Source organism: Chlamydotis macqueenii, chromosome 8 (genome assembly GCF_036417535.1).
Source record: "Chlamydotis macqueenii isolate bChlMac1 chromosome 8, bChlMac1.mat, whole genome shotgun sequence".
In the NCBI taxonomy this organism is placed as follows: Eukaryota; Metazoa; Chordata; class Aves; order Otidiformes; family Otididae; genus Chlamydotis; species Chlamydotis macqueenii.
In genome coordinates this window covers 26,842,444-26,863,912 of record NC_141563.1, presented here as the reverse complement: position 1 = coordinate 26,863,912, position 21,469 = coordinate 26,842,444, and the positions used below count along the sequence as shown (strand labels likewise).

General features: G+C 41.7%; 1 protein-coding gene across 10 annotated transcripts in view; it reads right to left on the bottom strand.

The window, feature by feature from the left end:
* The window catches only part of ST3GAL3 (ST3 beta-galactoside alpha-2,3-sialyltransferase 3), a 181,821-nt gene that overhangs the window by 59,154 nt on the left and 101,198 nt on the right, over positions 1 to 21,469 (bottom strand). For all 10 annotated transcript variants that reach the window (XR_015259235.1, XM_086753784.1, XM_086753779.1 and 7 more), the window contains one exon: positions 12,459 to 12,553. Coding sequence is in view for 9 of the 10 variants with exons in the window: in XM_086753784.1 (XP_086609910.1) it covers positions 12,459 to 12,553 (95 nt within the window). In the remaining variant the exon portion in view is untranslated. The remainder of the gene's footprint in view (positions 1 to 12,458; positions 12,554 to 21,469) is intronic.

The following is a 21,469-nucleotide window of genomic DNA, read 5'->3' as shown; positions in this document are numbered from 1 at the left end:
CAGTGAACTTAAATAGTTTTCCTTATACACACTACTTATTGCGATCAGCATAGTTAGGAGAGTCCCTTTCAAATAGAGTTCTGTTCAGATTTACTGTGTCTCTCTACAGAAACTACAGGACAAGGGTGTGGGACAAACACGCAAGCTCGAGGTAGCCCATGTGCCAAACAGCTTTGAACCTGACAACAAACTGGTGAGGCACAAAAGGCAGACAAACAAAGGTGATAAGCTGGGAACTGTGACTACTCTCAGAAGATCCTATTTTGGAGTGGAGTAAGGAGAGAGGCAAATTGTAGGGTAAAAGCAACTTACTTTGCTAACAAAATAGTGGTTTTGTTTAATTTTCCTTCATCTGAAGAATTTCTTTTGATGTATTGGCAGCAGGCTCCCTCTCCAACAGGAATGCTATTTCCATAAGTCTGCTGCAACAGTAGTAGGTTGTTGTGACCTCTAATGGCACCATGCCACAGTCCTCTCCTTGGCCTGTCTCACACGTGGACTTTTACTGGACAGTATATGTTATTGTGGTTGTTTTCCTACAGTCTCAGAAAAGAGATCAAAGGATTGCACGTCAAGGGCTGCAGCCTCCCATCTACCAAGCTTTTCTTATGCCAGGTTTGCTCTACCACCCACAAGTTAACACCCTGGACTACTGGAGTGCCATCGTTACACCACATTAAAAAGCACATTAAAGGAATACAGTTGACTAACGCACTCAAATAATTCTGGTTTTCTCCTCTTTCCAGCTAATTAGTAATGCCTTCATAGTGAACATTCAGGAATGAAATATCATAGAATCACTAGGGTTGGAAGGGACCTTTAAAGGCCATCTAGCCCAAATCCCCTGCAAGTAGCAGGGGTATCTTCAACTAGATCAAGTTGCTCAGAGCCCTGTCCAACCTGACCTTGAATGTTTCCAGGGATAGAATATTCACCACCTCCCTGCACAACCTGTTCCACCACTCTCACTGTAAAAAATGTCTTCCTTATATCCAATCTAAATCTACCTCCCTCTATTTTAAAACCCTAACTCCATATCCTATCACAACTGGCCCTGCTAAAGAATTTCTCCCCATCTTTCTTATAGGCCCCTTTTAGGTACTGGAAGACTGCTATAAGGTCTCCCTGGAACTTTCTCTTGTCCAGGCTGAACCAAACTATGACTACTTTAGGACTGGATACAGCAGCATTTGGGATGGGGATGCTTCCTGTTCCCATTATCAGGAGAGAAAACACAAATAAAACAATCAATAATATAGAACATCCAGTACAGATTATGAATGGCCAAATGGGAGATATCTCTTCAGCAGCCCCCACAGTCCAACACACGGCATCCAAAAAGTTTGGAAGTTGCACAAATCACAGTCTTATCATTCAAAACTGTTGATAAAACTCAATAAAAGACAAAGTACTTAACTGCTAAGCGTTGACTCACAGCAGGAATGAAGTGTCAGTGCCCTCAGTGTCAAGTTCATCTAACCTGTCATCCTCATCAGAACATCAGAAGCCAGGAGCAGGAGCCACAAGCACTACCAGGAAAAGCTACTGGCCTGGACATGGGAGAGGCACTAGATCTTCTTGATTGAGCTGGAACTCTTCTAGAAGATGGACACTACACTGCTGCTGAGGTGGGCACTTGCACTTGGCACTTTGCTCACTGGCTCCAGTATGGAAAGACAAGAACTCCTTCAGAAGGAGCTCCTGTATCTTCTCAGGGCAAGGCTTGAAGGATCAGCAGATGCTACTGTGGCTGATCTGCAACCTTCCACAAGATGATGAAGATACCTACAACAGAGAACCACTCGCAGGATGTTTAACCACAACTGGGTCAAGGTGGAGAGTCACTTGAAGTCAACACTGCAAAAGACTACTATCACAGATAGCCACCTGCAGGACACGAAGCAGCATTCACCTCCAGACTATGACTAAAGAAAATTGGGGCCCAGGGAAGGAGATGCATTAAGCAAAGTTAATTGATGGAGCATGCTTCTTCCAGGGAAAGTGGGAAATTGAGTGTACTGTGTCTTATATACCTATGTACTGAGCAATAATAACAGGTGCAAATGCTGCAAAGAAAAATTCCTTCCTGTATCAAGTTAACAGGTCTTGTGCACCGCCACTGGCTGAACGCTGATCTGTCAAGTACTGAAAAGCAAGTTTTGCAAGGGTAAAAAAGGCCAAGTCTTCAAGACTCAAGCCACTGGGACTGCTCCAGTGTATGCACAACATGACTGGTATCCCTGCGATCCAGGCAATAACTGACACATTCTATCTTCATGCAGTAGCTTCCGGGCAGATTCAAAAAATTGCTCTACAGAACAGTGGCAGAAAGGCTACCAAACCAGTTTTGATGTCGTACACATTGACGCTGAACTTTCAACTTATACTAAACTGTCAGCAGATTTAGTAGCAAATCTGATCAGCGGCAGATCCAGTCTGCTGCACCTCAGCCACCAAACCCCTCCACTGAGGTGGGACAGCAGTGTGAACAGCTAGCACCCAGGGCAGTGCATTTCTCTGGAGTCGGCATATTCTTAAGGGAGATGGATAGAGCTCGTGACTGGCACCTAGTTGCACTGAACACAGAACACAGCAACTGAAGATCAGCATTCCAAGGGAGCACATTTTGTTCCTGATAACTGTCAGCTTTTCTCCATTCATGCATTGATTTTATTTTATTTTATTTTTTTTTTAAGGCACCAGCTGCGTACAGCCCTTGCTTTAACATGAACCCATGCTTAAAAGAAAAACTGTTTTATTAGGGCAACAGCTAGACAAACAATTTATTTTGATTCCTCACCCCACCCCTCTGAGATGGTTTACCCAGGTTGTGAAGAAACCATGGCATGGATGCAGGCACAATGCGAGCCTAGGTACAACCTCTCTTACCTGGTAAGTGAGAAGAACAGACATAGTGATGGGTGTGCTCTGCCTTGTATACCTGTGCACAAGGAGGTGCCTGAGTATACGTGTTCTGAGTACTACAAAGGAAAAAATCCTTCCTGTTACAAGCAACAGGTACATGTGCACTCAACTCTTGCTTCCAGGGCCAAGGCACACAGCCAGCTTAGGTGTAACAGAATTTGTTAGCTCAGACACATCCCCAATCAAACAGGTCTCTAATTCTTTGAGGGGCGTTTCCAATCTGCTTTTGCTTAATGCAGAACCCCAGCAAATCAGCCCAGAAGGCATGTCTCAGCACCGTATGCCCAGAAACATGAACTATGGAGAGCACAGTGCAGAGACCTGCAGGGCTCCATCAAAGGTCAGCTCAGATCAAGCAGAACTTATTCTCATTGCTGGCACAGAAGCAACTCCCGCAAAGCCAGCAGCTCTCCATCTCATTTACCCAAGACGAGGAGAGCTGGCAGCACTGTACCATGGCTACCTCACGCTCTCCAGGAACCCTTCAGACATACTGAGCAGGCAGGAACAGAACAGCATGGGCAAAACCACACACTTCTTCCCTGTCACTCTCCTCCCATAACCAGTATGGATAAAAGAGGAATTCATCTTTGAAAAGCATTTAATCATTGGCCTCTTCCCAGCTGTCAAACAGGCAGCCCAGCAAGTGCTAATTAGCTGCGTGTTTTGTGAAATACAAACTCCCCACTGGAAACTGCATTCAAACACCAAACTTGTCTCATGCAGATCATTCAAGAGCCATTCAGTGGCCACAGTTTTGGTAATCATCTGAAGGCTGAGTAAACTCAACAGCAATACCGCTTCATGTGTACTGCTCCTCCTATTCGCCCTCACGAGATTCAAGGCAGGCGTTACCCATACTAAATCCTCCCTCCAGTCTGCAGTCAAACACTGATGTCTAAATGGCAATGGCAGTGCCATCATCCTCAGGGCTACAGATGTTAACTGTCCTGGAGGTGGAACGCATCTCAGCAGCAGCTCACTGTCAGCCTGTTAGTTGTACTAGCTCCGGTAATTCATGTGACACAGAGGAAATTGTAATGCAGTGGTTCTGCTTGCCTGAAACCACCTGTACGTAGGCACAAGAACACAGTGTACATACACGTTACATATAGGGAGGAACGTAGGTGCTGTTTAATTCTAGTTGAAGTATTAGGCAAGTGAACTTAATCTAACAGTGAAAACATGTGGCTTCTATGGAGCTCCTTCAAGTCGAAGGCTACAAGGTGATACACATACACATGTAAACATACATGCATATTCCTGAATTCATCCTCTCTGATCCTCCACCTGTTCTCCACATTTCTGAAAGCAGTAAATGTCTTCATACTCTGACAGGATCAAACTTACTGAAGGTCACAAGGCAAGTAAGTGACATAACTAGGAACAGAATAAGGCTTTTGACTCCTAGATAAGGAGTCTTCTACAAAGGCTTTCATTTTCAGACAACCCTCTGGCTTACATGTTCTTCACATGGGTCTGCTACCATCCTATAATGATAAATTAATGGCAATGAACACCAATATCTTGCATTTTCATCCTTATCTTCTCCCATTATTATATAATGAACACATCACCAGGGCAAGCAATTTACTGCAGTTTCCTGCAGCCACAGTTTATTATAGTTTTTTCTTGTCTTGGAGAATTTAGATTGAGGAGAGTGGGAGATTATTTAACCCATTAATCTATCAACCACTATGCACACACTACTACTATGCAAACAAAGTAAGAAGCCTCTGCACATTTTCCTCCCATCTAGAGGAGGAGTTGACTACATTTATCTAAGAATCCTGAGTTATCATGACATATTCTATCAGCTTTGCCTTATAACATCACAAGATTCAAAAGCAGCTCAGGACTGCATGATTTCTCTGAACACAAGAATGTCGTGACTTCAGGTTGACCTGAAATTTTCAGACAGTTGGAAAAACTACAAGTAAATAGTTAGAAATTAGGCGAGTAGTGACCACACAGTGAGAACCAGCCTAAGTCTCAATTCTAGCCTTTTTCTCTGCTATTTATGCAGAGGAGTGGAGATCTTCACTGTAAATGTCAACAACCCTTAACATTGTTTCTAATGCATAAGCTTCTTGCTTGTATCATTAAGAAAAGATGGGAGACCTTTCTACTCCACAGGCCTTACTGCAGGCATCTCACATGGTCTACGTTCTGCCTGCTTTGGAAGTAGGTAAAGTGAGCTCTTCACGCACTCTCAAGTCACCAAGAGAAGAGGCTGTAATTTTTGAAGTTGTCCATACCAGCCATCTTCCTCAAAAATCAGAAAGTCTACATGCCCCTATTGCTGGCGGTAAGTATTTGAATACTGTGCTTTAGGGTCAGGGAACAGTGCACTGCTGCAGTTCTTCATGCTTGCCCTGTGAGCCATGGTCAGTGCCCACCTCCACCGCTGGTCACTCAGTTGCCACACGTCTAGCCAGCACTTCTGCAGGGCACTGGGCATCAGATTCAGCTTTTGGGAATACACTGGCTAGAGTGAGGCTGACAGACATCTCTGAAGCATGCCAGTTTCCTCCACATATGGGTCCCTGTCCCATGATAACAGAGTCACTTGTTTGTCAGCTTCATGGGGAGAGTAAGTTAAACAGTAGCAAAGCTATGGATTAAACAAATAGCAATATTTATAAACAAGCTGTAAGAGCAAACCTAATGCATACTTTCCCCCCCTCCCCACACTACCTGAAAGTTCAGCTTTATATAAAGTTCCTTCTTCAGCATATTTTTCTTCAAGATCTCACTCCATACAGGAGTTTAGAGGTGATCTTTTACAGAAGGATTTGCCACCCTGGGGCCCAGTAAAGGCATGGACCCAAGTCTCACCACATATTTTGTCCTCCAGCTCTCCCAGAAACACCATGTCCATCTGTAGACGGACAAGGTGATTTCTATTTTAGCGAAGCTGTTAATCCAGTGAGTACAACAGATACCAAAATGACTCCGAAATTTCCTGCACCACTTTTATTGATTAGCTAACTTTATGAGGTCTATGCAGGAGAAAAGAAGGCACAAAGACTTCCAGAACTTAGAAGCAAATTGCAAACATATTGAACTAGACCTCAAAGACAGTTAACTACAAACTGCAGGAATCTGTCTGAAAATCAGCTCTTGTGAGTAAACAGAAGCGAATGGTTTCTTAAGGTGATTAGCTGTGCCAGCTTAGGTGGTTTACTTGAGATACACCTCACTAACAACACTTACCACTGCTTCCAGTATCACTGATGACTTATTTAATGGTATTAAGACAACACGCATATAGTGTAACATAGATACAAAACACAAAACAAAAGGAAAAAGAAAAAAAAAAAAAAAAAAAGACTGAAGATGCATGGTACCTCCCTAACAATTTTATGAAAACCTGGCATGCGTTAAATGTAAGCTCCAAAAAGCCCTTAAGGCCTTTTTTTTATAACAAGATATAAATAAAATATATTACATTTGGACTCTTGATTTACACTGTAGTTTTGGAGCCTTCAGGGATCTTTTTTCAAGCATTTCTTTACAACCAGGAGTTTTTTTTTCAGAATACAAGCTTAGTTCCCAACATAATCCCAGGGCTTGGAAAGTTGGAACGTTAAATTTAAAAAACAATTATGCCAAAAAATGGGCAACATTTTGCAATAACCATGCATTCACCATTTGGATCCAAACTCAAGTCTGATGCACAGGAAGCAATAAAGCCTGTAGAAACAGGCTAATTCACACCAAATGAAAATGAACCTTGAAAGATTCACAATGTGCTGTTCAAAGACAAGCAGGAAAATAAAATACAGTTGTTATAGAGGGCTGTTCTTCCCTTTGTTGCCGCATTTTTGATGCCCCTTCAGAGGTGACTAAGGCAATTTCTTCAAGGCCAAAAAACTCAATAACTACTACTGCGATTTCTAGTTCTCCGGACCCCTGCAGAAGCATTAAGATGTAGCACTTCAAAACAAAACAGCCAGAGAAGACCTGCGCTTCCCTCTAGGAGGTAAAAGACAGGAATAATACCCATGTTTCAATTGCACTTCAGCACTTCAGGGAAGAACTTCAACACGGAGTCACCCAATTAACTACAAACTTGGGGTATGAGATTTCCCTGGAGCACCTTTCCCTTCTCAGTGGGTTGAGAGAAAGACTACTCTAAGCATATTCAACCGCAAAGCATCAATTTTGATTGAAACAAGGGTCTGCACCAAAGGGTTATGCTTTCATCAAGAGAGCTCAAGAGTGAGTGTTGATTTAACTTCAAAATTCACAATGTAACTTCCCTTTAGAGGCTTTATTCAGCAATGAAAAGCTGATCCTCTACCTCCTCTGAAACTTTTACTTTTTTTTTTTCCCTTCAAACCTCTCACATTTAATTTCTGGAGGTTATAAGATCAGCTAGATTGATTCCCTGGGGAAACAGCAACGTTTTTATAGATATATTCCCATGTGATAATGGCAACTATTACCAATTTTGGTCAAATGTAAAAATCTAGTGGAAACTGCCTCATACTCAAGGAAAAACAACAATCTTGTGTGAATACCTACTCTGAACAGAACTAACAGCTATACATGCTTGTGCTTCTTGCTTATTTGTTAGGAAAGAACATACGAAAAACAAAAAAAAATTGCTCAAGCTAGGAAAATAATCTGTACAATAGAGTACAGTTAACAAAATAAAGATAAGGTTGGAGAACTAAAGCAGAAAAGAAACATCTCATTATCAAGCAGACCCAATCAAATGTAGAGAAGGCATTTGCATGTGGTCTACTTTTCCAACAGTTTTTCTTTGGGTCAGCTATAAATTTCAAAATTTCAGTTGTGATGTCCAAGTGAATATGTTTTCTCAGAGATAAAGTATTGCTCATGCCAAGAAAGCTGATGTGGAAGAAAAAGTTGTGCAAGAAAAGAACATGCATGCAAAGGGAAGAGATTTTCTCCCGATAACATTTTGATATGCCAACTTTTGCATGCCCAAAAACTCAACATTTTCACTGAAGATGAATCTCTCCCCCATGAGACTAATGAAACCGCTGCTAAGCGGGACTGAACCATGGTTCTTCCCAGAAGCACAAACACAAAAGAAAACATCCAAATAAAACCGAGTACAAGAACAATTAACCGTTGCACAATACATCTATTAGAGCTGACGCTCTGGGCAAAGACTTGACCTCTTTGTCACCAAATGTGTCACCAATTCCAGATGCCCCTCTTCTATCAGATGAAAATACGAAGTCTTTTGGCCAGTACTACGTACTACATTTGATAAAACTGCAGCACTTCAAACATTGTCTTAAATTCTCTTATCACTGTGGGGGAGAAATTGCTTCCTAGATTCTTGGTGGGAGGCAAATTCTGAGATGGTGACAAAGACAGTCACTCCCTAAGCAATAAATATCACCTCCAAAGACAAACTGATTCAGGGCCAACAAAGCAGCCTCTCTGGTTAAAACAATCTAGCAGAAACAACGGTAGAAGTGAAGACCTATAATTACTGCTAAGCAGTGATACAATTACTGACTAAATGCGAGGAAGAGATATTACATGGATCATGTTTGTTTGGTTTTTTAGTGTATGCTGTGCCATAAGTTTTCACTTAAGTTCAAAAAAACCTGCAGCATCTCTCTCGTCCTCATCACACAGAGAAGATGCCAGATACTAGCTACTTTTCCTTATGAAAGTCTTTTATATTCTTTAAGCCACATGTACTGAGAAATTCTATTAATAGTCAGGTATTTCTCCAGTCCTTTTTGTTACCCTTCTCCAAATAACTTTCCTTTTGCTTTAGCTACAGAGGTAAATCTGGGGAGGAGGCTCTCTGAGATTAACAATCTCACTAACACTATAAACAATTTTTCCATTGCTTATTCATTGACAAATTTAACCCAGAAAGCAGTGCACGTGCTAGAGGATCTCTGCAACAACATGGACAGCATATTCATACCTCCATAAGTTACTCTGATAGTAGCACTGCTAGAAAAGGGTGCAAATTCAAAAGAAGACAATTTCAATTAAAAAAAAAAAATCTTCACGTAACTTGTTTCAGAGCCTGAGATTGCCACAGTTTCCTTGCTCTTCACTGAAAAAGCTGCAGGAGCAGGCTTGGTGGGTGCTGGGAAAGAAGAATGCCTACAAGCAAATTAGATCCTCACAAATGGTGAAACGTGGGAAACACTCCAACATCCCAGTTAATGCTGAAACAATAGCTGAGCACACAGGAGGGTGCTCAGCAGCCTGAGCTGTCCACCACAGAACATCTTCACATTTGTGGCTTTTAGAGTTCCAATTTCTTTTTACAGTTTGATCTTCTCGACAACTCTTAAAGTTGACTAAATTTCACTGTGTTCCTAAATTACATTGCTCGCTTTGGCTATACACACTATAAAACAAATCGGCAGCATGGCATGGGCCCACATTATCCGACCCAAGTCCATACCGTTAACGTGTTAGCACAGCCCCCGGTGTTTTCACCAGGGCCAACAAATACCCTCCTCTGTAATTCTCATTCATGACTAGGGTCGTAGACTAATACAGGCTGGTAACCTTTCTTGATAGGAAGCCTGGATATAGCCAACTTTTCAGATGGGGGTGTGGGCAGGGAGTTAACCTGTCTGAACAATGAGTTCAACTGCCTTCAGGACCAGAGGACAACCAATTCATTTATTAACAGGGATGGAGCCATCATTTCCAAGCACTCCCAGTGGCACATCCACTCTGGTCATAAAACCTCCTTGCACAGGCTAATGGCCACATCAGAAAACGACCAATGGGGAAAAGGAGTGAGCGCTCTTTCGTGGAGAAACACTGTTAAGCTTTCTATGTTATATTGAGTATATTTTAGCATCTGGAGATGGAAGAACTGTCTTTACAATCAGATTCTTTTTGAAGAAAATGAAGATCCCTGACGAACTGTGTCAAAATGATCAGCATACTGCCTTCTCCTTGATATGGTAATCTTTAAAGAGCAGTAGTCATGCCCTGAAAATTTCTGAGCCATTTCTGCTCCTTTACATGTAATTTATACAGATGTGTTACTCCAAATTACTGCAGCTCAGTAGACAATGCTCCTCAAAAGCTGCTTTTGCTCATTTGCTCTTGCAATCTTGAATTTATCTTTCTTGGACCAGTAAACACCAATTGACGGATGAGAAAGGACTTCTCTCAGCTTTTTTTTTTCAGAGACAAAGCAAAAAGTCTGAAGAATAGAGAGAAACTTTAACAAGAGAAAGCACAAATGGTGGAATAGCCTCCAAGCTGCCAAGAATCTCTTTATTTCATAAATTCAGTACTTTCAAGTTACCACAGATAAGTTTCTAGAAGCTTCTTGGAACATGTAGCATGAGTGAAAGTGAGCTCATTCTGTAGCTATATTTCACACACAAAAAAAAAGTCATTTTGCACTTGGACTAGATCACAATGAGTTGAAAATGTCGGGTGATCTTCAGCAAATTTCTCAGCAAAATTTTCCCATTATCAACTCAGCTATAGTCAGCGTCTGTAAGCACCAATCGCTTTTCCCAGTGTGATGTATGTCGGAAATTCCAGCCGATAGTGTCACAGGGCTTCCTAATGCACAGAGCAAAACGCCTGCCCTGTCTGTTTCAACACAGGCACGTCTCTCGACACTTTCTCAGCCACCCCAACTACTCTTTTTCCCATGCACATCCCAGCTCTGATAGTCTTCATCTCGCACCAGCACGTGACTGAGCTCCACGCTGCCTGCCGGGGTCAGTTGTTTGGATATCATTAGATTGCCCTGACTGAAAGCCCTAATGAGGTGCTGATCCCATCATCCAATCACTCAGCTGAGGGAGAACGTGTCCCATGGGACAGCCAGAAAAGACTGATGCAAGAATTCCAAGTGATGTGTAACATGAAAGGGCGCCATTCGCATCGCTAGGACTCACAGCCTGTCAGCACGGCCATTAGAAATCCTAGGCTACAGCGATTTATAATTCAACCCTCCCACACACAGAACTTGCTCCAGACTGAAACTTGGCACAAAATTCAGTCCCAGGAGGGCATTAAAAAAATAACCCATTCAACGGTTTCCGTCCCATGGCTTCAGCTCACAGCCATTTAAATAATGGCAATTTCTCATTTCTCTTTTTAACTGAGGAAATCCAATACAAAACACCAGATTTACATAACATTGCAGTGGTGATACAAGCTGGCAACAAACCCAGGGAGAAGGCTGCCAGAGCCGTTCTGTCATTCCCTTTTGGTGAATTTCTCCATTTGGATTCAGTTTAACAGAATGATTTTTATTAGGTCTAGCTGACATCATGTGCAACCTGCAAATCCCACCTCCACGCTGGTCAGGCAGCTTGCCCTAGCTTTGTACACCTTGTGTGCCTGTTAGAAGGGGACAAGCCCTCCTGCGGACAATGCAGCCTTCCACTTGTGCTGCCGCTGCTATTTCTTTATTGCAAACTGCTGGCTGATTTAGAGGACAGTAATTAGCTGCCTATTGAGCTGCAAAAGACTGACTGGACAAGGAATGGACATACATAAAACAAAGAAGGGAATTGATGCAAGCCAAAAGAAATTTGTCAGTAGAGCCTTTGACTCGATCAGAGATTGTTCTGACAGCTACCACATCTGCTTCCAGGGAGAGGGACAGACGCAAGGCTATTGTGGCTGCAGTCCTTTCTCCACCAGGTATTTCAAGTCCTCTGGGGGCCCATCTGTTATCTTGAGCTTGTCAGTGGAAAAAATAATCTTGGAAGTTGATGCAATGCTTGTAGCACTTTCTAATAAATACATCAGACTTCAGGAAGTCTGCAGCAAATCACTGCTATGAGCATAGCCCTTCTGCTCCACCACTACTCACCCACAGAGGCCTTTGGTAGCACATGTAGGATAGCAAGGGGCGCGTGTCACCCACAAAATATACCATTTGCTGGGTGGGCTACTGGCTCCCATCTTATCACCACCAGCACCACTCTTGGTCTCCCACAGCATACCTGAGACATAGGCTTTGCTGCCATGCTCCAGTTGGAGGACAGAGCATATTTTAAATCATCACCAAAGCATTTGAACAGATTTTTCCTATTAGTTATACAAGTCCACAAGTAGCACAACTAGAAAATAATTGTACAATCAAAAGCTACTAACAGAAAATGCAGATTTCAATCAGTGGTCATTCCCAAGGCTCCAGGAGTCCTTCCTTTCTTTAGAGAATTACTGACTTAAAAGTACTTTAAATCAGTTTTGACTCTCCTGCTGGCAGTCAAGATGCTATGACAGTTAATGTCAAAATACTTCTTCCAGAATGTGATGGTATATGTAAATTGCCATTGTTGCATTGATTCTCCCTGTGTGCTAAACCATCCTCCCTAAGATAAGGCTTTGAGGTCCACGTTCCAGCTGTGAAAACCCTTTTGAGCTTGACAGCTACATGTAGAATATTTCTCTAGAATACGGCAAAAAGCTGAGCCCAAGGGACCACCCTGAGCTTTCAAAACAAACAAACAAAAAAAACCAACAAGATGTGGCAAGCATCTGCAGAACGATTTTATTTTTCCAATAGCTGTACAGTTTTCTCATACCTTGTCCTTTAATTCCAAAGGGAGGTACAAAGTCCCTGATACGTGCCCATTTCCTGAAGGAGTCATCCAAGAACATTGGTGCCGGCTTCAAGAACCTGAGAAAACCAAAATGAGAAAGAAATTAACTCCTGAATCAGGAAGGATAAATTTCTGTAGGGAGGTTGAGAGAATCCATACCTAAGTGCTGATTCTACATTCTCACTGGCAATACAGTAATGTGGAAGATTTTACTTTTACCCAAAGGTGTCACCAGAAGAACAAATCTGTCAGAACTGGTGCCATGAGGACACCCAAAACACTCAAGTCGTGAGCCTGGCAATCACTTCCACTCAGCAATTTAGAACTTCCACACTATTGCTTGGCTATTAATTTAGCTACAATAAGTTGTAAATTGCAACCAGAGTTTAGGCAGTTTTACTTCCAGCTTTGTAAGCACAAGCCAATTTATGTGCTGCCTATGTGAGTGTGTGAGGAATGGGCGCGGATCTGCCCTTATATTGCTCACTGCATAAACGCGTGCTGCTCTGTGCAGGAGTGGATGCACCGGGCAAATGCTTGTGGAGCAAGGCTCGGGTTGCCTGCTCTCGTGGCTGCTTCTGCCTCACTCATGCACATACACAGCAGCTATCCTAACATAGGCAAGAAAGGAAGCAGTTCAGGAGACCATGAAGCAGCACTTGGTTTCACAGAATGGAAATTCAGTACAGATGTAGGTGTTTACTTCTGTATTTATTATCATATAAATGATTCTAGACACATCCTTGCCAAACCAAACTGTTGCGATCTATCCAAAAATCACTCACAAAAAGAGAGAACTAGTCCTTCTGAACTGTGTCATTACGAGAATCCATTATTCTAATTACAGTCTCAACAGAAAAAAACAGCAGCTACTAAAAATTTGTCCCTTCTAGAAACAATTAGTACAGTGGCCAGACAGAAGGAAACAATTAGCAAAAGAAACTACAGAAATATTTATAACTTTCATATGGGACCATTTCTAAGTGTATCAAGATCACTGCTAAAAAATATGTTAATATTATTAGAAATCTGTTCATTCAATCATACCAAAACAATAGCAGGGATGTTCTGGATCAAAATCAATGACAGTATTCTATAGAAATGAAGAAATTACTGTACTGCATTTCAGAGTCAGAGAGTACATCTCCACTACAGCCATACTGCAAGTGCAATGTACACCTATCTGCAATAGATACAGCTTGGCTAACCTGAGTACTAGTAGCAGGCTAGATGTAATGCATGGCTTTAACCCTCCCTTCAGGCTGTTTCTGCACTCAGCATGCAACTCCATGCTACTGCAGCCAGATAACTTTGACTTGAACTACCTGATTTAAGATAAACTCATCTACACTGTGCTGCAGTCAGGTACACAGTAACAATTTCAGACAGCAGCACGGTGAGGAAAGGATGGAATGAATTCTGAATTGTAAACTTCTTGAAGTACAGTCCTATCACAGATGCTCAATAAATCAAAGGTTGCAGAAACCTCTGGGAAGGGGAAGAGAGAGACCAAGAGCATTTAACAAAACAGCGGAAAACTCCAACTCACCCATGCATACCGCTTCATATCCAATCACGCAATCTTTAATAAGATCATCTATAACCATAAAAGCAGGATGGACAGATTACACGGCTGATCTAGAAGGAAAGGAATGTCTTTCAAGAGGTGAAAATAAAAAAAAGGACCTATATAACTTTGTCCAGGAAATGGTGGGAAGATGCGGCGGATACCCCATCCCTGGAAACGGTCAAGGCCAGGTTGGATGAGGCTCTGAGCAACCTGATCTGGTCGGGGATGTCCCTGCTCCTTGCAGTGGGGTTGGACCTTTGAAGGTCCCTTCCAACCCAAACCATTCTGTAATTCCATATTAAAGCTTCTGAAGATCTTAAGTAAAAAACAATAAACCACAGGCCTATTAAAAAAAAAAAAAAAAGAAAAAAAAAAAGAACAGGATATAGTAATACTCTGAATATATCCTAAAAATCTAATAACCTCACAAATTAGTTTTTTTCAAGCATCTTGGTGCACTGAAATGTAAGTATTATGTTACACTGGTGGGTCTCCAAGGAGTTACCTTCACCTCCTTCCAACATCAACAGGAGGAATCTTTGCAGGATTCTCATACAATGCAAAAGCTTTTATAACCTGAATGACTACAGCACAGATGTTCACAGCTCCTCCTTTATAGCTACCACTTGAACTAATAGCAAAAACCAGGTGCCACAGAATGGTTCCCATTCTCCCCAATGAAGGATGACTGCATTGCCTGTGGGTCACCAGTACCTTTGGTCCAGCTTGCTAGGTCACCGAGCTACTCTGGTTGCTACTGTGACATGCAATTTTCAGGAAAAAACTTGGATGCTTCAGAAAATGCATCTATGAGCAGGTTTTAGTCTCCTCTCAAGAATCAAGAGGCTTCCCTACAATAACGCTACAAAGCAGCATAGCATAAATAAAAATCTTAGCCAGTTCAGTTCGCCTACTCAAGAGCACCGCACAAGAAAGAAGGTATAAGCTGTAAGGTCAGGCTTAACTCAGAGGTTGGTATTATTTATAGATGCAACCAACTGGCCTATTTGCAAGTCACACACCAGGAAAAGACAGCTTGCAGTAGTATGACATGGAGTATTGAGTGTCTCTCCCTAACGCAGACTGCCCTTTACAAGGTGCCTGTTAGACCAAGATCCTCCTGGGGACTACGTGGGTCCCAACGGGAGTCCCCCAAATCAGCTGCAGCACTAGCAGGACTGATCTGATGCTCTATGGTGTTCCTTCTCTACGTGATGACCCGGGGACCAAAGTGATGCCCAAAGAAAAGGGTCAAGTCACCACTGGCCTTTTTATTGTTATTTGCTACAAGTAATCTTAGGGGTTTTTCTAGCAAAGAACACAATAGCCTCAGACCAACTACTATTCTTTGGTAATAGCAGCTCTGTACACAGAGACTGGGAAACTGACTTTTAATTCATACTTTTGCTTCATTTCAGAAGGGGGAGGAACAGTTTTATAGGAAATATTATATCCATATGGGGAAAAAAGGGAGCAAATTAGAGGATATTTAGCTCCAATAAATCTTGAAGGTAATTCCATTTTGGAAATATTAAGAAATTATGAATGCTGTAAGCTCAAGATCTATGAAAAGTGCTCTGCCACCTCAATAAATCAGAGCAGGCCAGAACGGATGTCCAGCAGTGACAGGGAAACGCTGTCTGCCAGACCTCTCCAGGAGCATGGCTGTTCTGTCTCGGCTCTGAAGTGCATCTGGCATATTCTAGGACCCTTCAGGAAATATCAGGATATGCCTCAAACAGGCCATGGGAACGCTCTCTGCAGAGTACCTAAAATACATTCCGAAGAATGTGTGGGAGTTTGTCAAACAGAAAAAAAAGGAAATAGTTATGAATGATGTTAAATTTTGTATCTACCAAGCAGCTTACACATGGGATGCTGCATTTTACCCAAGCTGTCTGCCACTGCTACCTAAAGGCAGGTGAGCTTCACTGACAACCACAGCTCCAGAACTGACATAGGCTTGTGCTCTACGGGCAAACAGCACACAAAGTTTTGATTTTTCAAATCGGATTTTTAACTACTTCCTATCTACCCCACCGCAAATTCCAGAACAGACATAACGCAACCTCACAGCACATGACAGCCATGAAAAGGTGAGAAATTTGGGTGCTTACGGCACACACTTATGACCTGCATGATTTGGGAGAAAAAAACGCCACGCATCTAAAATCACTAGTTTGAATGATATACCCCAAAATCCAGTAAATAACATCTAAACAGACCAAATCTGGACTCCATGATTTTAAAGGTCTTTTACAACCCAAATGATTCTATGAAGTGCTGGATATAATTATGAGCTACAGTCCAAATCTCTCCTAGCTCTGAAGTTTGCATTCCTTATACAAAGACATTAGTAAAATATCTAACACAGTATGTCACTGCACAGAGTGAAAGGAAGCGTAATGCCAGGAAACTATTCTTAAACAGGAATCTATATACACAAGAAACTGACATATGTTTGTGCCTAGAGGATTACAGTTTACACGACAAATGATTACACTTCCAGTTATTTTTTCCCTGACAAGTAAGAAGAGGTGTGACCTCAAAACATTTCTACCTGGAAGGCTGAACTAGCCTGCCAGAAGCTCCCCAGCCAGGTTTTCCAACTATTTTTATTCTGTCCTCGATACACAGATCCATTCACAAGCACTCCTCTTTGATGTGCGCTGAGATATTCAACATCAGGAGTGGTAGCTTCCCAAAGTATCATGTAAATCCTAGACCAGTACCATTTCTATCAAAATAGCTATTGAACAACTTCAGACATTTAATCTTGACTATAATCTGCTCCCTAGTCCTACCTGCTGTTTTCAAGGCAGTTAATACACAAATATGTAGAAGGGAATAAGCTAGATCAGAAAGTAAATAAAAGCACTGATGGTCTTTGGCTATAAGAAGGAGGGAGGAAGACAAGGCCAGGTGCCTGAAAGTGTAGAGGAGAAGATGGCCTCTTCTACTATCTTCTAGAACCTCCTTTCTAGAAGAATCACGACACTAAGGAAAGGCAGATTGGCAGCCACTAAGCTCCACTGGGGTCTTATTTCTCACATACTTCCTTCCTTCTTTTCCCCCTCCTCCTTTAAGTCGCCCTGCCCTTTTGTTTCTTCTTTAGTCAGGAAGAATTAGCAGTGAAGAAAAACTGGAAGCTGAAAGAAGAAAAACAAACTGTGCTAGAACCTTATGTTGTACATAACCTGCACATTGCATTTGTAAAAGGGCATGAACAACCTTTTTATTTTTTTTAACACACAAGAATTACTTATTTGTTCCGTCATGACTTCTACCCTCTCTTTTGTTTGCTTATGCTCAAAAGAATCCACGGTTTGACAGAAGGCACAAAATCTACTGATTTTATTAACAAAATGTATGAAATACAAACCAAAACTATCAGTGAATAATTAGCTCCGATAGAAGCATTTAGAAAAGTATTGGGAGAAGATCTAAACTAACCTTTTCTTTTTTCCCTAGTGAGACCTAGATGTACATTCTCTCCCTTGCTTCTCTTCTCTGGGGAGCAGCATGGTGTGACAGAATAGAGAATGAGGAGGCTTGTGATGTCCTGATTTCACATTTCTTACTGACATTAATCCTCCATCAAAAAAACCAAGCAGCTCAAAGATTCCTCAAGCAGCTGAAAAATTTAAGAAACCGCATTAATAAGGATTAACCCCATCCTACAACCAACATACTTCTTTTCCTAAATCAGTGAATAAAAGAGTAAAAAAAAGTGGATGGCTGCAAGAAGAAAATCTTTAACAGCAGAGATCAGGCCAAAAATTAAATTGATCTTAACAAACTGCAGAAATGGTCTAGAACAAAGTCAGACAGTAAAGACAACTTCGTACTGAAGAATGGCCACACTGGGTCAGCACACCGTACCTCTGCCATTTGAGACTCCTTGTTCTTCTTTGAGAAGAGACAGTGAGCCACTGATGTCTATCCATCTTCTCCCATGCTACTCCTGCCTACAAATCTTGAGTACCTCAACTACCTCAGCTACTTGGCCATTCTCTATATAGATGCCACTGAATCATCCAGTGGTAAAACATTGCTTTCCTTTCCTAGTAACTCTACCATTTGGGTTTTGTCTATTACTGAGCTCGTGTAAATGCCACAGTCACTTCAAAAAATGCCTTTGAACAGGTTTTATTCCATAAGCAAAGAAAAGGAAGCGGCAGGTAAAGTCCACTGAACAAAAAACCCTCTACCCACCCGCAGGCCACGTAGCAGGACTCTCCGTTATCTCAGCCTCCTCCCCTGGGAATGGTTGCTCCGTACCTTTGGGGCACTCTGGAGCATCATCAGGCTTCTTGCTCTCCTTCTTCACTGACCTTGGCGTCTGCAGCCATTCCTCTCACAAGAAATTCTTCACAACTGGCAGGCAGACGTCTCTCAGCTTCTCTTCACATCTCCTCTCCACTTCTTGCAGATGGGTCAGGCCGAGTCGGACCCAGTCGGCTGCCCAGAGGGAGGCCAGAGGGTGAGGCCTGCAAGGCCCACAAGGCTCGCGCCTCCCCCTCTCTACCCCCACTCAGCTTCTTCACATCATCTCTTCTTTTTTTTTTTTTTTTTTTTAAATAAAAAAATATTTTTCCCTTTCTTAAATACGTTATCGTAGAGGGGTTATCAGTGAACATTCTGCCACCAATTGGCTCATCCCTGGTCAGCAGTAGGCCCGGCCAAGTCCACCGAACAAAGGGGAAACAACTTCTAGCAGCTTCTTACAGAGGCTGCCACCGTAGTGCCCCCCCATTAAACAAAACCAGCACACTCTCCATCACCTATTAGGTTGTTTCAACTCACTGATGCAGGCATTTTTCCATTGCCTGCTCACTGCTCTATTTAGTCACACCAGCTGCTCCAATGTATCCTAATGGGCCTCCATACTCTGCGCTGTAGTTCATACATAGAACATTGTCATACTATTGTAGAACAGATAAACTTTCTATCATGAATGAAAAATGAAAATATTACAGCTGTTAAGCCTGTTAAGTACTCCATTTTATTCAGGATCAGAAAGCATCAGCTCAAGAACCATGCCCAGGTAGGTACAGGCCTCACACAAAAAAAACATGAACAAACTGGAAACAGGCCATAGGAAGAGCTGTGAAAAAGATCTAAGGTCTAGATCTCTGAGGAAAGCTAGAAAGAAATTAAATTTTTTTAGTCCAGAGAAGAGGAAGATTGAAAGAGGACATGATAAGCTCTTAAATATTACAAAGTTGCCGCAAAAGAGAAAGGCAATATCTTCATATCCCTGGTAAATAGAAGTAGTAGCCCTGGGCTTAAAATGCAGCAAAGGAAACTTAAACATTAGAAAAAGGTTTCATATGCTTGGGATTATTACACATTGAAATCTATTACCTGCACATGGATTACAGAACCTGCATCAACTAGTTTCTGATTTAACTGTATTATTTTTAAGAACTGGTTTGCATCTATTAAGCATGAGTTAGCCATACTTGAGTCTACTTTTAAGAAGGTAAATTCAATACATGATCTTTCGAAGCTTCACACAGGTCTATTTCTTTTAAAACTATTTTCACACCGGGCTAATGTTGCTAGGAGGTGACCAAGTACCCAAGCTACAGTCTGCTGCAGATGGGAGTTAAGAGTTACCCTTCAGTCTCCTTGGGATTCTGAAGAGCTTACCTTCATATATGGTAATCAAATCTCAGTACAAACACAACTGTAGATAAGCACCACATGGATTTTGCAAGCCTGTTGCCTGCCAAGATTGCTTTCTGTTTGTACCCGGTACCTTTGTGATAAACAGGAAGACACGTAAAGTTTAACCTTTCTGCAGACATTAATATCTTGTGCTTACGCACCGTCAAGGCACAAAATCAAAGACTGATTTAATATCAGCCCAGTCCCTCCTGCTAATTGACTATGTTCTGACATGCACGAGGTCTAACAAAGTGCCCTGAATAGCCTACCTAGAGTGTCTCTATATAATGTAAATAATCATTACAGGGACTCAAAAATTTTGAGAGAAACTGTAAATACTAAAGACAAAAAGAAATGTTTGCCCACTCTAACCAAATCCTCAGACTTTCCTACTGATTCTCCAAACACTTCAGACAAAAACCACACATGCATAGAAAAAAATAACAAGAAGCTTGGTTTAAAGGTTGCCTTCCTTTTGGAAGCAAAAAAGGCAAAAAAAAAAAAGCTATAAAATTCAGACAAGGCAGAAACTTTGTCCTAACCTGCCTCATGGTGCAGCATGTAAGACAACATGCAAAATTTGTCATTGTTCACCAAACCCTCTAATACCAAAACACAATTAAGTAAGGATGAAAAGCTGACTTCTAGACAGCGTAGAATGATGTTAGTTTAAAAACCAGTCTCCTAACATCATTTCAATGTCATAGTTTTTTTTTCATGTGTTATTGTCAAAGATGCAAGATTGAATTACAGCTAGTTTTTCCTACCAAAAGCCAGGTGGGGTGTTCAAGGCCTCCGAGGGAGCACTGAGCCAAGTAGATGAGATTACATGGTATTTGGAAACATGATGAAGGTAAGCAAAAGCAGACTGTAATTACTGCCTGGTTTTTCAAAGCCTTCTGTGCAAATAAAAAATGACATGACAAGGGATGGAGAAAGGGTCCAATCCTTTCCCCTAGCAGAAGGAGTCAGCTTGTATGGAAGATGCCAGTCAACAACTCTCCAGTTGGCCAAAGTTTAGCACAATTAGGTTCCTGCTTACATTCCACCGGGACAGGAAGGAGATTGCCGTTTCTAATGAAAAAGAATAGGACAGTAGTCGTCTAGGCTAATTGTTACTGTGCAACACTGCACACCCAAAAGGCAGGGAATCTGATTTGTCTGGTGAAGATCTTGCACACATTCCAGAAGACTGCACAGTTTCGATCACTGACCTGTTGTATTTTGTCATAGATACTAATTAACCGGTCTGTTAAAACACAGTGACTGCACTTTGCTTTTATAAAGCCATCTTACTGTTCTCTTTATTCTACTTGCAGACAAAAGTTAATCCACAGCCATGCCACTGCCAGCAATCCTCCCCACCCACTGCTCATTCCTGCCACTACTGGCATGTTAGACTGTCTGGAGCTGCTGGCAGTCTAACGGTAGATCACATCAAATTGCACTCACTGTTTCAAAAGCCTCTGATCTTGTTTCTTCCTACCATATAATTTAATGTATATATCTATCCTGAGGTTATCTACTGTATCAGAGCAATTTTTGTACTTGAAAGCATTGAAGTGAATAGGGAAACCTTCAGTGGCCTTCCTAACAAGTAATAATGTCACTACAGAAGGAGTCTGGAATACTTAATTCATCCATTTAGAAGATATAATTTTTGCACATACATCAAGAAAGCTGAAAAGAAATTGGTACCTATGTAGAAAATAGGACAATGATGAAAAAGAGCCTTCAACCATCAGCTAAA